The sequence below is a fragment of the Salvelinus namaycush genome, unplaced genomic scaffold (assembly GCF_016432855.1).
Source record: "Salvelinus namaycush isolate Seneca unplaced genomic scaffold, SaNama_1.0 Scaffold702, whole genome shotgun sequence".
NCBI classification, from domain to species: domain Eukaryota; kingdom Metazoa; phylum Chordata; class Actinopteri; order Salmoniformes; family Salmonidae; genus Salvelinus; species Salvelinus namaycush.
The window spans coordinates 75,453-92,823 of record NW_024061423.1 but is presented as its reverse complement, the minus strand read 5'-3'; the positions used below and the strand labels follow the sequence as shown (position 1 = coordinate 92,823).

The window sequence follows — 17,371 nt, the reverse complement described above, 5'->3', positions numbered from 1 at the left end:
GGTTAATACTGTACTGTATCTAGGATGCTCAGCTCATGGTTAATACTGTACTGTATCTAGGGAGCTCAGTTCATGGTTAATACTGTACTGTATCTAGGGAGCTCAGCTCATGGTTAATACTGTACTGTATCTAGAGAGCTCAGCTCATGGTTAATACTGTACTGTATCTAGGATGCTCAGCTCATGGTTAATACTGTACTGTATCTAGGGAACTCAGCTCATGGTTAATACTGTACTGTATCTAGGGAGCTCAGCTCATGGTTAATACTGTACTGTATCTAGGGAGCTCAGCTCATGGTTAATACTGTACTGTATCTAGGGAGCTCAGCTCATGGTTAATACTGTACTGTATCTAGGATGCTCAGCTCATGGTTAATACTGTACTGTATCTAGGATGTTCAGCTCATGGTTAATACTGTACTGTTTCTAGGATGTTCAGCTCATGGTTAATACTGTACTGTATCTAGGGAACTCAGCTCATGGTTAATACTGTACTGTATCTAGGGAGCTCAGCTCATGGTTAATACTGTACTGTATCAAGGGAGCTCAGCTCATGGTTAATACTGTACTGTATCTAGGATGCTCAGCTCATGGTTAATACTGTACTGTATCTAGGGAGCTCAGCTCATGGTTAATACTGTACTGTATCTAGGGAGCTCAGCTCATGGTTAATACTGTACTGTATCTAGAGAGCTCAGCTCATGGTTAATACTGTACTGTATCTAGGATGCTCAGCTCATGGTTAATACTGTACTGTATCTAGGGAGCTCAGCTCATGGTTAATACTGTACTGTATCTAGGGAGCTCAGCTCATGGTTAATACTGTACTGTATCTAGGGAGCTCAGCTCATGGTTAATACTGTACTGTATCTAGGGAGCTCAGCTCATGGTTAATACTGTACTGTATCTAGGGAGCTCAGCTCATGGTTAATACTGTACTGTATCTAGGATGCTCAGCTCATGGTTAATACTGTACTGTATCTAGGATGTTCAGCTCATGGTTAATACTGTACTGTTTCTAGGATGTTCAGCTCATGGTTAATACTGTACTGTATCTAGGGAACTCAGCTCATGGTTAATACTGTACTGTATCTAGGGAGCTCAGCTCATGGTTAATACTGTACTGTATCTAGGGAGCTCAGCTCATGGTTAATACTGTACGGTATCTAGGATGCTCAGCTCATGGTTAATACTGTACTCTATCTAGGGAACTCAGCTCATGGTTAATACTGTACTGTATCTAGGGAGCTCAGCTCATGGTTAATACTGTACTGTATCTAGGGAGCTCAGCTCATGGTTAATACTGTACTGTATCTAGAGAGCTCAGCTCATGGTTAATACTGTACTGTATCTAGGGAGCTCAGCTCATGGTTAATACTGTACTGTATCTATGGAGCTCAGCTCATGGTTAATACTGTACTGTATCTAGAGAGCTCAGCTCATGGTTAATACTGTACTGTATCTAGGGAGCTCAGCTCATGGTTAATACTGTACTGTATCTAGGATGCTCAGCTCATGGTTAATACTGTACTGTATCTAGGGAGCTCAGCTCATGGTTAATACTGTACTGTTTCTAGAGAGCTCATCTCATGGTTAATACTGTACTGTATCTAGAGAGCTCAGCTCATGGTTAATACTGTACTGTATCTAGGGAGCTCAGCTCATGGTTAATACTGTACTGTATCTAGGGAGCTCAGCTCATGGTTAATACTGTACTGTATCTAGGGAGCTCAGCTCATGGGGTGCTATATATGAGATAGTGATCTCTGGGACACCCTGGATGGGCCTGTTCAGCAGTGTGTAAAAACTTTCCTTGTTCTTTTCAGTTTGTCTCTGTGTACAGACTCTCTCTCATAGAACCCTCTTACAGTTTGTCTCTGTGTACAGACTCTCTCTCATAGAACTCTCTTACAGTTTGTCTCTGTGTACAGACTCTCTCTCACTCTCTCTAACTCTCTTACAGTTTGTCTCTGTGTACAGACTCTCTCTCACTCTCTCTCACTCTCTTACAGTTTGTCTCTGTGTACAGACTCTCTCTCACTCTCTCTCACTCTCTTACAGTTTGATCTCCTTTAGCATTTGGGATCTTAATCCTCTACTGCCCCCCTCTCTTCTCTTCCTCCTCTCTCTTCTTCTCATCCTTATCCTCTCAACTTATCCTCCTCTTCCACTCCTCTCCTCCTCTTGGCTCCGTCAGGCTGGCACCCCATGTGTCTGAGACGGCAGGAGGGAAGAGGAGGGGGAAGAGGAGGGGAAAGAAGGGTGGGAATAGAGGGGTCCTTCTGGCCTTGGGCCCATCGCTGTTGGCATCCACTTAATTTGGATAGTAAAACAAGGAAAATTCTGCCAAGTTTGGACATTTTGCCGGTCCCCACAAGGAAAAATGCTATTTTAGGGTTAGGGTTAGAATTAAATCAAATCAAATGTATTTATATAGTCCTTCTTACATCAGCTGATATCTCAAAGTGCTTTACAGAAACCCAGCCTAAAACCCCAAACAGCAAGCAATGCAGGTGTAGAAGCACGGTGGCAAGGAAAAACTCCCTAGAAAGGCCAAAACCTAGAGAGGAACCAGGCTATGAGGGGTGGCCAGTCCTCTTCTGGCTGTGCCGGGTGGAGATTATAACAGAACATGGCCAAGATGTTCAAATGTTCATAAATGACCAGCATGGTCAAATAATAATAATCACAGTAGTTGTCGAGGGTGCAACAAGTCAGACCCTCCAACTAACCTCCAATTAAGGATAGGGTTAGGGGTTATATTTAGGTTAAGGGTTAAGTTTAGGGTTAGGGTTAGATTTAAGGATAGGGTTAGGGGTTATGGTTTAGGTTAAGGGTTAAGTTTAGGGTTAGGGTTAGATTTAAGGATAGGGTTAGGGGTTATGGTTAGTTTAAGTTTAGGGTTAGGGAAAATAGGATTTGGGATGGGAATCAATGACTAGGTCCCTACGAGGATAGGAGAACATAACATGTGTTGGTGAATGAGAGTCAGTGTGTGAATGCGTGTGTTGGTGTCCGCCACTACTCTCCTATGCTCTTAGGCTCAGGCCGCTGCCTTTTCCACAAAACATGTAGGTCTGTCTGTCTGTCTGTCTGTCTGTCTGTCTGTCTGTCTGTCTGTCTGTCTGTCTGTCTGTCTGTCTGTCTGTCTGTCTGTCTGTCTGTCTGTCTGTCTGTCTGTCTGTCTCTCTCTCTCTCTCTCTCTCTCTCTCTCTCTCTGTCTCTGTCTCTCTGTCTCTCTCTCTGTCTCTCTCTCTGTCTCTCTCTCTGTCTCTCACACTATCAGGCTACCACACTATCAGGCTACCAGACTGCCACTCTACCACTCTACCGCGCTACCACGCTACCACGCTACCAGACTACCAGGCTGCCGCGCTGCCACACTACCGCGCTACCACGCTACCAGACTACCAGGCTGCCACACTACCGCGCTGCCACGCTACCACGCTACCAGATTACCAGGCTGCCACACTACCGCGCTGCCACGCTACCACGCTACCACGCTACCACGCTGCCACGCTACCACGCTGCCACGCTACCACACTACCAGGCTGCCGCGCTGCCACACTACCGAGCTGCCGCGCTACCGCGCTGCCACGCTACCACGCTGCCACGCTGCCACGCTGCCACGCTACCACGCTGCCACGCTGCCACGCTACCACACTACCACACTACCAGGCTACCACGCTACCAGACTACCAGGCTGCCACGCTACCACACTACCAGACTACCACGCTACCAGACTACCAGACTACCAGGCTGCCATGCTACCACGCTACCACACTACCACTCTACCACACTGCCACACTGCCACACTACCACACTGCCACACTGCCACACTACCAGACTACCACGCTACCACGCTGCCACGCTACCAGACTACCACGCTACCACGCTACCACGCTACCAGACTACCACACTACCACACTACCACACTACCAGACTACCAGACTACCAGACTACCAGACTACCACCAACAACATGGTACGTGTGTTTTTGTTGGTTCAGTTGTGATCCCAGTGTAGGTCGACCACAGCTCAGAAGTCCATTGGACTCTATACACATTTTTCTTTGTTAATCACACACACAGACACAAACATTCAGGCAAGCAGGCACACGTGCATACACACACCCTCATATACACACACACACACACACACACACACACACACACACACACACACAATACACACATGCATACACACACACACTCATACACACACACACATGCATACACACACACTCATATACCATATTCTCCATATTCTCACAAGCACACCTTTGTATTAGTGCTAAATGGTTTGGTCTGATGGGATCTCTCATTGAGACTCATTATATTCCTATGGGGTATTATTAGTTCTTATTAGAAGTGTGAGCCAAGGAAAAGTTGAGCAGAGCAGAGAGCTAAGGATTAGACTTAGAGAGAGGTTCTGGCACTATCAGGTCCGTTTAATCTTAAACATGGCTGAAGACATGGGCTGTGTCCCAAAGTGCACCCCATTCTCTTCATACAGCACCACTTTTCAACTCATGGGCCCTGATCAAAAGGAGTGCACTATAAAGGGAACTGGGTGCCATTTGGGATGAAGCCATGCAGTGCCTACAGTCACTTACTGCTAGCTGGTAAATCCCTTCAGGGTGCACGGACTACCCAGAACTACCCTGGAAATCATTCAACAACAAACATGAAACGGAGTGTGATGCAGTCTGACTAACTCAGGCTAATTCAGCCCTAGCCTGGTTCCCAGATATGTGTGTGCTTTTAGTCAACGACTAAATCAACTATCGTTGCTATTCCATACATGTATTTACTGTTGCTCAGTTTATTTTCTTCCCTTATGGAAATGTGTCTGGCATCAAACAAGCATTACATGCCTCTCCAGTGGCAGTGAACCCATTGAAATTAGGCGATCTCGGTGGAGAAATATTGTCAAGAAAAAGAAAAAAAAAGGAAGAAGGAACGTAACACGGTGTGTACATTATTACAAATGAGTGCAGTGAATGAAGTAATTGCAGAAACTTCTGAAGTGAAGAATTAGATGAAAATTAAGAAATACAAGGAATAAGGAAACTGGAATAAGTGTGGCTCAGTTGGTAGAGCATGGCGCTTGCAATGCCAGGGTTGTGGGTTCATTCCCCACGGGGGGACCAGGATGAATATGTATGAACTTTCCAATTTGTAAGTCGCTCTGGATAAGAGCGTCTGCTAAATGACTTAAATGTAAATGTAATGTAAATGAATAAGGAAAATGGCAACCATTGGTCGAGTACCAGAGTTTGAGGCTACAAAAGAGGATTTTGATTCCTATTTGGAGCGTTTTGAGCGTTGCCTGGCTGCAAATGAAATCAAAGATGAAAAGAAAGCAGACGTATTTCTCAGTGTTTTGGGTCCAACTGAGTATGGATTGCTGAAAGGTCTCATTGAACCAATAAAAGCAGTGGAGTTGAACTATGCAGAACTGACTGAAACTCTTTCAAGGCATTTCAAGCCTAAGCCAATTCTCATTGCAGAACGTTTCAGATTTTACCAACGTCACCAGAGTCAAGGGGAAACCGTGGCTGACTACATCCTTGCTTTGAAAAGGCTGGCAAGTACATGTGAGTTTGCACAATTTCTTGATGATGCTCTTCGAGACAAGTTTGTATGTGGTCTCACAGGTGAAGCATATCACAGAAGGCTTCTGTCAGAGAAGGACCTGACCTTTCGGAAAGCCTGTGATATCACACTTGGACTCGAGCTTGCCCACAGGGATACTATTGAGCTATCGGGATATGCAGAACGTCAGAAAGGTGTTCACAAGGTCAGTGATGCACGTGGTGAAAAAGGCTCACAAAAGTCACACTTTTCTCAGTCCCGTCCTCAAGGTTACACAAGAACAAAGCAGCCCACATCTCAAAGGTCTAAGCCAAGTTGCTACAGATGTGGGGGAGTTAATCATCAGCACAGTGAATGTCGATTCCAAAATGTAAAGTGCCACAATTGTGGAAAGGTTGGACATTTACAGAAGGTGTGTAAAGCCTCAAAACGCACAGCAAGAGCGCACAAAGTGTCAGACGCAGCACAAGAAGAGGAAGGTACAACTGAAACAGTATTGGAACTGTTCACAGTGTACACAGCTCAACAACAAAAAGATGGAATCTATCTCAACATGGAGTTAGCGGGAAAACCAGTAAAAATGCAGCTGGATACCGGAGCGTCTGTATCTCTGGTTCCAGAGAGACTCTACAAAGAAAAACTGAAAGAGTGCCCTCTTCAGCCAGCGTCCATCCGCCTTTCTTCATACACTGGTGACACTATTCCTGTGTTAGGGCAGATCCAGGTACCAGTCCGGTATGAGGGGAAGGAGTGGACGCTACCGCTTGTCATTGTTAAAGGAGAAAAATCAGCCTTGCTAGGCAGAAATTGGCTACAAAAGATCAAGTTGAACTGGGGAGAAATCTTCAGTCTGAGAAATGACAAACCAGTGAGTCAGGCTACACTCACTAACATGCTGGAGAAGCACAAAGAACTTTTCAAAGATGGCTACGGCGAAATACAAGACTTCACAGCAAAAGTCAGAGTGCAAGAAGGAACCAAGCCTATCTTTCACAAACCACGTCCAGTTCCCTATGCTCTTAAGGAAGCAGTAGAGAAGGAACTGGACCGCCTACAGAAGAATAACATAATCACGAAAGTAGCGAGGAACGACTGGGCCGCTCCGATTGTTGTAGTCCCAAAGAAAGACAAGACCGTCAGAATGTGCGGTGACTACAAGGTCACAGTAAATCGCTGCATACTACCAGAGGAATATCCACTACCAAACGCTGAAGATCTGTTTGCCACTCTAGCTGGTGGGAAGGTTTTCAGTAAGCTGGACCTGGCATTCACTTATCAGCAACTGAAGCTGGATCCGGAGTCAGAACAGTATCTGACCATCAATACACACAAGGGGCTATTCAGATTCAATCGCTTGGCCTATGGAATCTCGACAGCTCCAGCGATATTCCAACACACAATGGATCAGATCTTGGACGGTATAGACAACGTTGTGTGCTTCATGGACGACATCCTCGTGTCAGCACCAACCATTGGAGAGCACCTTGCTCCTGAACTATTACGGAAAGTTTGTGGCAAACTTGTCCACATTGTTGCATCCGCTTCACCAACTGCTGCAGCCCGATACAAAGTGGAATTGGTCCCCACAATGCGAAGAAGCATTCAAGACTTGCAAACAGCGTCTGCTAAAGAGCCCACTACAACACAGAGATGAAGCTGAGACTCGCGTGTGATGCGTCTCCATACAGAGTAGGAGCCGTCATCTCACATGTTCTATCGTCAGGTGAAGAACACCCTATTGCATTTGCATCACGGACTCTGTCACCAAGTGAGAAAAATTATGCTCAAATTGAGAAGGAAGCCCTGAGCATAATATTCGGAGTGAAGAAGTTTCACAAATACCTGTACGGAAGGAAGTTCCAACTGCTGACAGATCACAAGCCTCTGTTGGCCATCCTTGGACAAAAATCAGCTATACCAACCCTTGCTGCACTTCGAATGCAACGTTGGGCTCTGATATTGTTAGCCTACGACTACGAGATTGAGTACAGACGATCCAGTGATCACGCAAATGCAGATGCACTTTCAAGACTACCATGCAATAGTGACTCCGACAGTGAAGATGATAGAGCAGTCTTCCAGATCTCTCTCATTGACGAACTGCCCATATCTGCTTCAGACATAGCAGAGGAAACAAGGAAAGATCCAGTGCTTTCCAAAGTCTTGGACTTAACATTAGGAGGTTGGCCAACCTTCGTTGGCCAAACTACATCACCTCACACTACAGCCCACAAAGATGCCGCTGAAAACATACACCGGTGAGTTTGTTCCAGTGAGAGGAAGTGTGATTGTTACGGTGGAGCTCAACAAACAGAAGGTAAAGCTACCACTCTACATTGTGAAAGGTAACCATCCAGCATTGCTAGGACGCACATGGCTGGAAAATATCAAACTAAACTGGCAGGAAATTCACATGGTTGCAAAAGAGGACACAAACCTACAAGGGATATTGAGGAAACACGCGGATGTGTTCAAAGGAGAACTTGGCAGTATGAAGGACATTAAACTGTTAAACTGACCGTGAAACCAGACAGCAAGCCAAAATACTTCAAAGCTAGACCTGTCCCATACGCCATAAAACCAAAAGTTGGAATTGAGCTAAACAGACTAGTCGAGAGTGGAGTATTGGATCCAGTGAATGTTAGTGAATGGGCTACACCCATTGTTCCAGTCATAAAAAAAGATGGATCACTCAGACTCTGTGGTGATTTCAAAGTCACCATTAACCCAGTCTTGACTGCTGAAAAATATCCACTACCCCTCATTGACGACCTCTTTTCTGGTTTAGCTGGAGGACAAAAATTCAGTAAGATAGACTTATGTCAGGCCTATCTGCATGTGGACCAAGAGTCACAAGAACTGTTGACCATAGTGACTCACAAAGGACTGTACAGGTACCGGAGGCTTCCTTTTGGAATCACCTCAGTTCCGGCCTTGTTTCAGAGAGCTATGGACCAGATACTGAGCGGGCTCACTGGGGTCCAATGTTACCTCGATGATCTACTCATCACCGGCAAAGACGAGCAGGAGCACCTGAGAAACCTGAACGCTACACTACACAGTTCACACACCGGAAAACATAATCTGGAGGAGACACGTGGATCAACTGTTGCCAGGAACCAACCTCAGAGATGACTCATGTCAAGTGGCAAACCAAGATCAGCTACTGGAGACCTACCATGACTACGAGCCATCACCTGAACATCCACTGCAGCAACCTACAAATGTGGAAAGTGCTCCAGACTCACCTGAACCAGCCAGAGTGCCTACGCAGGGTACTGTTGCACCCCAGTCTGGGCATACACCATCACCGCTCAGACTCAGAGATAATGTGACTAGACTCACCTGTACGTCATCATTACCCTGCAAGAGAAAGACGACCCCCTGACAGGTTGACTATTTAGTTCAGACTAACCTCTGACATTGGGGCAGAATACACCCCAGGGTTAAGTCTGGGAACTGAGGCAGTCTACCCTCTTTCCCTTATTTAAAAAAGGTTATTCTGAAAAGTTAATTTATTTACATTAAGATAACTTATGTTAAAAAGAAAACAGTGAATATTTACTTTTTCCTTATGAGTCATCAAAGGTAAAGGGGGAGGAATATGTTGTGTATTGATATTCTAGTTTTGTCCCTTTAGGGCACCTGTAACCCCCCCCCCCCCCCCCCCCCCTTGCTTACCTATATTGAAATGCTTGGAAAGTCTTCCTGTGAAACGCATTAAACAATGCCCACGTTAATTTCTACTCCCGTCTCATGTCCTGTCCTTATATTAGTTGTATAAGTAATACAGTGTGCTATATAACAAAAAAAGACTAGAGGTCTTCTCAGGTATTCAGGTTGGGGTGGACCAGTCAAGACCTCTACAGTGGACTAGAGGTCTTCTGAGGTCTCAGGTATTCAGGTTGGGGTGGACCAGTCAAGACCTCTACAGTGGACTAGAGGTCTGCTCGGGTCTCAGGTATTCAGGTTGGGGTGGACCAGTCAAGACCTCTACAGTGGACTAGAGGTCTTCTGAGGTCTCAGGTATTCAGGTTGGGGTGGACCAGTCAAGACCTCTACAGTGGACTAGAGGTCTGCTCGGGTCTCAGGTATTCAGGTTGGGGTGGACCAGTCAAGACCTCTACAATGGACTAGAGGTCTTCTCGGGTCTCAGGTATTCAGGTTGGGGTGGACCAGTCAAGACCTCTACAGTGGACTAGAGGTCTGCTCGGGTCTCAGGTATTCAGGTTGGGGTGGACCAGTCAAGACCTCTACAGTGGACTAGAGGTCTTCTCGGGTCTCAGGTATTCAGGTTGGGGTGGACCAGTCAAGACCTCTACAGTGGACTAGAGGTCTTCTCAGGTCTCAGGTATTCAGGTTGGGGTGGACCAGTCAAGACCTCTAAGGTGGACTAGAGGTCTTCTCAGGTCTCAGGTATTCAGGTTGGGGTGGACCAGTCAAGACCTCTACAGTAGACTAGAGGTCTGCTCGGGTCTCAGGTATTCAGGTTGGGGTGGACCAGTCAAGACCTCTACAGTGGACTAGAGGTCTTCTGAGGTCTCAGGTATTCAGGTTGGGGTGGACCAGTCAAGACCGCTAAGGTGGACTAGAGGTCTTCTGAGGTCTCAGGTATTCAGGTTGGGGTGGACCAGTCAAGACCTCTAAGGTGGACTAGAGGTCTTCTCAGGTCTCAGGTATTCAGGTTGGGGTGGACCAGTCAAGACCTCTACAGTGGACTAGAGGTCTTCTCGGGTCTCGGGTATTCAGGTTGGGGTGGACCAGTCAAGACCTCTACAGTGGACTAGAGGTCTGCTCGGGTCTCAGGTATTCAGGTTGGGGTGGACCAGTCAAGACCTCTACAGTGGACTAGAGGTCTTCTCGGGTCTCAAGTATTCAGGTTGGGGTGGACCAGTCAAGACCTCTACAGTGGACTAGAGGTCTTTTCGGGTCTCAGGTATTCAGGTTGGGGTGGACCCGTGAAGACCTCTACAGTGGACTATGACGATAGTATAAAAGGACTAAAGTATCGAGCTGCTATTCTCAGCTAGCTAGCAGTTAGGCCCCACAATGTAAATGTTAATTCAGGACATTAAACACACAGACACCTACTGTAATATTCATGCCCTTATAGGAACTTGAACTTGAGGAGGAAGTACAGACTAATGCCCTGTCACACACAGAATGCAGTTGTGAAGCCACACATACAGTACATTCCCTCTTATCAACATGTACAGTTGAAGTCGGAAGTTTACATACACTTAGGTTGGAGTCATTAAAACTTTGTGAATAGGGAATTTTTACAAGGATTAAATGTCAGGTGTATGTAAACTTCCGACTTCAACTGTATGTGCATGCTAATATAGCTATAGGTGAAGTCAGAAGTTTACATACACCTTAGCCAAATACATTTAAACTCACTTTTTCACAATTCCTGACATTTAATCCTAGTAAAAATTCCCTGTCTTAGGTCAATTAGGATTACCACTTTATTTTAAGAATGTGAAATGTCAGAATAATAGTACAGATAATGATTTATTTCAGCTTTTATTTATTTCATCACATTCCCAGTGGGTCAGAAGTTTACATACACTCAATTAGTATTTGGTAACATTGCCTTTAAATTGTTTAACTTGGGTCAAATGTTTCGGGTAGCATTCCACAAGCTTCCCACAATAAGTTGGGTGAATTTTGGCCCATTCCTCCTGACAGAGCTGGTGTAACTGAGTCAGGTTTGTAGGCCTCCTTGCTCGCACACACTTTTTCAGTTCTGGGCACACATTTTCTATAGGATTGAGGTCAGGGCTTTGTGATGGCCACTCCAACACCTTGACTTTGTTGTCCTTAAGCCATTTTGCCACAACTTTGGAAGTATGCTTGGGGTCATTGTCCATTTGGAAGACCCATTTGCGACCAAGCTTTAACTTCCTGACTGATGTCTTGAGATGTTGCTTCAATATATCCACATAATTTTCCTCCTTCATGATGCCATCTATTTTGTGAAGTGCACCAGTCACTCCTGCAGCAAAGCACCCCCACAACATGATGCTGCCACCCCTGTGCTTCACAGTCGGGATGGTGTTCTTCGGTTTGCAAGCCTCCCCCTTTTTCCTCCAAACATAACGATGGTCATTATGGGAAAACAGTTCTATTTTTGTTTCATCAGACCAGAGGACATTTCTCCAAAAAGTACGATCTTTGTCCCCATGTGCAGTTGCAAACCGTAGTCTGGCTTTTTTATGGCGGTTTTAGAGCAGTGGCTTCTTCCTTGCTAAGCAGCCTTTCAGGTTATGTCGATATAGGACTTGTTTTACTGTGGATATAGATACTTTTGTACCTGTTTCCTCCAGCATCTTCACAAGGTCCTTTGCTGTTGTTCTGGGATTGATTTGCACTTTTCGCACTGAAGTACATTCATCTCTAGGAGACAGAATGCGTCTCCTTCCTGAGCGGTATGACGGCTACGTGGTCCCATGGTGTTTATACTTGCGTACTATTGTTTGTACAGATGAAAGTGGTACCTTCAGGTGTTTGGAAATTGCTCCCAAGGATGAACCAGACTTGTGGATGTCTACAATTTGTTTTCTGAGGTCTTGGCTGATTTCTTTTGATTTTCCCATGATGTCAAGCAAAGAGGCACTGAGTCTGAAGGTAGGCCTTGAAATACATCCACAGGTACACCTCCAATTGACTCAAATGATGTCAATTAGCCTATCAGAAGCTTCTAAAGCCATGACATCATTTTCTGGAATTTTCCAAGCTGTTTAAAGGCACAGTCAATTTAGTGTATGTAAACTTCTGACCCACTGGAATTGTGATACACTGAATTATAAGTGAAATAATCTGTCTGTAAACAATTGTTGGAAAAATCACTTGTGTCATGCACAAAGTAGATGACCTAACCGACTTGCCAAAACTATAGTCTGTTAACAAGTCATTTGTGGAGTGGTTGAAAAACGAGTTTTAATGACTCCAACCTAAGTGTATGTAAACTTCCGACTTCAACTGTACATACACATGTACACACATGGCAATATGCATACTCAGTGTATATTCAGTAGGCCTCTTCTTATATATGACCTTAGCAAGCACGCACTCGCTCATACACAGTTGCACATACACACACACACACACACACACACACACACACACACACACACACACACACACACACACACACACACACACACACACACACACACACACACTCAAACCGTTTGTCAACAGCTGCGAGAGTTGACGTTAACCTTTCTTTGGGCTGCTGTACGGATTGCTTGATAAATCATTCAACTATTTTTTCTCTATTGTGCTATTTGGGAGTGACGCCCGACACACACACACACACACACACTTGCCTCTGGTCGGTCACAGAGTTCAGTCAGGCTGTCCAGCAGACATCAGCTGTTTGTGGAGGACTCCTCGCCTTGTTTTCCTGGGAATGTGTCTGTCTGTCTGTCTGTCTGTCTGTCTGTCTGTCTGTCTGTCTGTCTGTCTGTCTGTCTGTCTGTCTGTCTGTCTCTGTCTGTCTGTCTGTCTGTCTGTCTGTATCTGTGTTTACTGTGTGTGTGTGTATGTGTCTATGTGTCTATGTGTGTGTGTGTGTGTGTGTGTGTGTGTGTGTGTGTGTGTGTGTGTGTGTGTGTGTGTGTGTGTGTGTGTGTGTGTGTGTGTGTGTGTGTGTGTGTGTGTGTGTGTGATTGCGTGCGTGCGTGCGACCTGCGTCTTTGTGTGCATGTAATTGCTCTCTCTTGGGTTGTGTGCCAGCAGCTTGGGACTGCAGTGATGGAAAGCTCTTGGATAGTGTGTGTTTGCTTGCCTGTGTGTGTGTGCTTCGGTGCGTGCATTCAATTGTGTGGTGTTCACACGTTTCCATGCTCTCAGTAATGACTGTGAGAGTAAATGAATGGTGATGTAAAGGGGATTGTAGACTCAGACCAGTGGAATCAGCAACAACAGCACCACTGGTTTAGTTTAGGAACACTTCTCTCTCCAGGAGTCAGGGAAATGAACATCAACCAAGTCTCAGTATGTTTCTCTGTCTGACTTTGTGTGTGTCTGTCTGTCTGTACAATCTATCTTCTGTCTCTCTTTCTGTCTGTCTGTACAATCTATCTTCTGTCTCTCTTTCTGTCTGTCTGTACAATCTATCTTCTGTCTCTCTTTCTGTCTGTCTGTACAATCTATCTTCTGTCTCTCTTTCTGTCTGTCTGTACAATCTATCTTCTGTCTCTCTTTCTGTCTGTCTGTCTGTCTATCTTTATTTTTCTTTCTAATGCTTTGTTCAGTTGTCAGTTGGTCTGTCTCTCTGGCCAGTTGTCAGTTGGTCCGTCTCTCTGGTCAGTTGTCAGTTGGTCTGTCTCTCTGGCCAGTTGTCAGTTGGTCCGTCTCTCTGGTCAGTTGTCAGTTGGTCTGTCTCTCTGGCCAGTTGTCAGTTGGTCCGTCTCTCTGACCAGTTGTCAGTTGGTCTGTCTCTCTGGCCAGTTGTCAGTTGGTCTGTCTCTGGTCACTTGTCACTTGGTCTGTCACTCTGGTCAGTTGTCAGTTGGTCTTTCTCTCTGGTCAGTTGGTATGTCTCTCTGGTCAGTTGTCAGTTGGGGTGTCTCTGGCCAGTTGTCAGTTGGTCTGTCTCTCTGGCCAGTTGTCAGTTGGTCTGTCACTCTGGTCAATTGTCAGTTGGTATGTCTCTCTGGTCAGTTGTCAGTTGGTCTGTCTCTCTGGTCAGTTGGTATGTCTCTCTGGCCAGTTGTCAGTTGGTCTGTCTCTCTGGTCAGTTGGTCTGTCTCTCTGGTCAGTTGGCCTGTCTCTCTGGTCAGTTGTCAGTTGGTCTGTCTCTCTGGTCAGTTGTCAGTTGGTCTGTCTCTCTGGTCAGTTGTCAGTTGGTCCGTCACTCTGGTCAATTGTCAGTTGGTCTGTCTCTTTGGTCAGTTGTCAGTTGGTCTGTCTTTCTGGTCAGTTGGTCCGTCTCTCTGGTCAGTTGTCAGTTGGTATGTCTCTCTGGTCAGTTGGTCTGTCTCTCTGGTCAGTTGTCAGTTGGTCTGTCTCTCTGGTCAGTTGGTCTTTCTCTCTGGGCAGTTGTCAGTTGGTCTTTCTCTCTGGTCAGTTGTCAGTTGGTCTGTCTCTGGTCAGTTGTCACTTTGTCTTTCTCTCTGGTCAGTTGTCAGTTGGTCTGTCTCTCTGGTCAGTTGTCAGTTGGTCTGTCACTCTGGTCAGTTGTCAGATGGTCTGTCTCTCTGGTCAGTTGTCAGTTGGTCTGTCTCTGGTCAGTTGTCACTTTGTCTGTCTCTCTGGTCAGTTGTCACTTTGTCTTTCTCTCTGGTCAGTTGTCAGTTGGTCTGTCTCTCTGGTCAGTTGTCAGTTGGTCTGTCACTCTGGTCAATTGTCAGATGGTCTCTCTCTCTGGTCAGTTGTCAGTTGGTCTGTCTCTCTGGTCAGTTGGTCCGTCTCTCTGGTCAGTTGTCAGTTGGTATGTCTCTCTGGTCAGTTGGTCTGTCTCTCTGGTCAGTTGGTCGGTCTCTCTGGTCAGTTGTCAGTTGGTCTGTCTCTCTGGTCAGTTGGTCTTTCTCTCTGGGCAGTTGTCAGTTGGTCTTACTCTCTGGTCAGTTGTCAGTTGGTCTGTCTCTGGTCACTTGTCACTTGGTCTGTCACTCTGGTCAGTTGTCAGTTGGTCTGTCTCTGGTCACTTGTCAGTTGGTCTGTCTCTCTGGGCTGTTGTCAGTTGGTCTTTCTCTCTGGTCAGTTGTCAGTTGGTCTGTCACTCTGGTCAGTTGTCAGTTGGTCTGTCACGCTGGTCAGTTGTCATTTGGTCTTACTCACTGGTCAGTTGTCAGTTGGTCTGTCTCTGGTCACTTGTCACTTGGTCTGTCACTCTGGTCAGTTGTCAGTTGGTCTGTCTCTGGTCACTTGTCAGTTGGTCTGTCTCTCTGGGCTGTTGTCAGTTGGTCTTTCTCTCTGGTCAGTTGTCAGTTGGTCTGTCACTCTGGTCAGTTGTCAGTTGGTCTGTCACGCTGGTCAGTTGTCATTTGGTTTGTCTTTGGTCAGTTATCAGTTGGTCTGTCTCTGGTCAGTTATCAGTTGGTCTGTCTCTGGTCAGTTGGTATGTCTGTTGGTGTATCTGTGCCTGTGTGTCCATGTGTCTGTCTGTCTGTCAGCATTTGTCCCACATCAGAGTGGTCTAAATCCTGTACACCTGCAGGGTTGTAAAGGAAAGAATGTCTCTCTCTCTCAGGCTAATCCCACTGATGATTTTCAGCCAAACCGAAATAACGCCTCTTTTCTCTTTTCCTCATCCCTCCTCTCTCCCTTCCCCTTTGCATCCTTCTGCTGTCTGTTCCCCTTTTCATCCTTCTGCTGTCTGTTTCTCTCTTTATTCCCCTCTCTATGTTTCTTTCCCTCCCTCTTCTCTCTTTCATGAGGTCCGTACATGGGATCTGCAGAATGCTTTATGTGCATAAATTAGATTTTAAATGATCTCACTTTCTCTCTCTCTCTCTCTCTCTCTCTCTCTCTCTCTCTCTCTCTCTCTCTCTCTCTCTCTCTCTCTCTCTCTCTCTCTCTCTCTCTCTCTCTCTCTCTCTCTCTCTCTCTCTCTCTCTCTCTCTCTCTCTCTCTCTCTCTCTCTCTCTCTCTCTCTCTCTCTCTCTCTCTCTCTCTCTCTCTCTCTAGGGTACAGCCTCTGTTCTCCAGCGTAGGTCTGACAATGAGGAGTATGTCGAGGTTGGTCGTCTGGGGCCCTCAGACTACTTTGGTGAGTGGATAACGTTACACACACACACACACACACACACATTCTTAGGCTAATGCTACATTACGGACCCTTCTCTCTCTTTACGGACCTGTTCAACACACACCAGGAACTGTTAGGAACCTGTTCAACACACCAGGAACTGTTAGAAACCTGTTCAACACACACCAGGAACTGTTAGGAACCTGTTCAACACACACCAGGATCTGTTAGGAACCTGTTCAACACACCAGGAACTGTTAGAAACCTGTTCAACACACACCAGGAACTGTTAGGAACCTGTTCAACACACACCAGGAACTGTTAGGAACCTGTTCAACACACACCAGGATCTGAATAAAACACAAGGACCTGAAAGGACACAACCTTATAGGGACCCCAACATTATATGTCATCATCATCATAAGTAATGACCCTCATGAAAGTCAACAAAATGACCCCTGACCTCTGACCCCACCTTGTCCTCCAGGTGAGATCGCCCTGCTGCTGAACAGGCCGCGGGCGGCCACAGTGGTGGCCCGGGGACCCCTGAAGTGTGTGAAGCTGGACCGGCCCCGCTTCGAACGGGTCCTGGGGCCCTGCTCGGAGATCCTAAAGAGGAACATCCAGAGATACAACAGCTTCATCTCTCTCACCGTGTGAGGGGCCACCAGGGTCCTCATGGGGGCCAAATGGGGAGGGAAAGGTGCGGATGGGTGGGGCAGGGGGATTCCGATGACTGGACGCTTGCTTCGTCCTGCCTTTTTTTCATTTGGCTCTGTTCTTCTAATTCTGATCTTCTTCTTCTTGTTCACTTTGACTTGACCTGTACTGTCTCTGTAGCTTTATTTAAATGAACAATGAAACATGTGGGATGAATGGGGCGAGGACGACAGATAGTGTGGATGTACTTTAAATGGGTCATATGTTACAGGAGTCATTTATGTTTACTGAATATGATACATGCTTGGAGAATGCAATGATTGGAGGTAGATTGCACTTGTATGTATTTTATGAGGTAAACTATAACAGGGGAGGGGTGGGGTAATTCAGGAAGGGAAGTCATGAATTCAGGA

The 17,371-nt window shown here is 46.1% G+C and overlaps 1 protein-coding gene across 1 annotated transcript in view; it reads left to right on the top strand.

The window, feature by feature from the left end:
- LOC120042521 (cAMP-dependent protein kinase type I-beta regulatory subunit-like) overlaps positions 1-16,965 on the top strand; it is a 48,422-nt gene extending 31,457 nt beyond the window's left edge. The window contains exons 5-6 of the mRNA XM_038987357.1: positions 16,238-16,319; positions 16,786-16,965. Coding sequence (XP_038843285.1) covers positions 16,238-16,319; positions 16,786-16,958 — 255 coding nt within the window. The 3' untranslated portion in view covers positions 16,959-16,965. The remainder of the gene's footprint in view (positions 1-16,237; positions 16,320-16,785) is intronic.
- Positions 16,966-17,371: the final 406 nt, after the last annotated feature.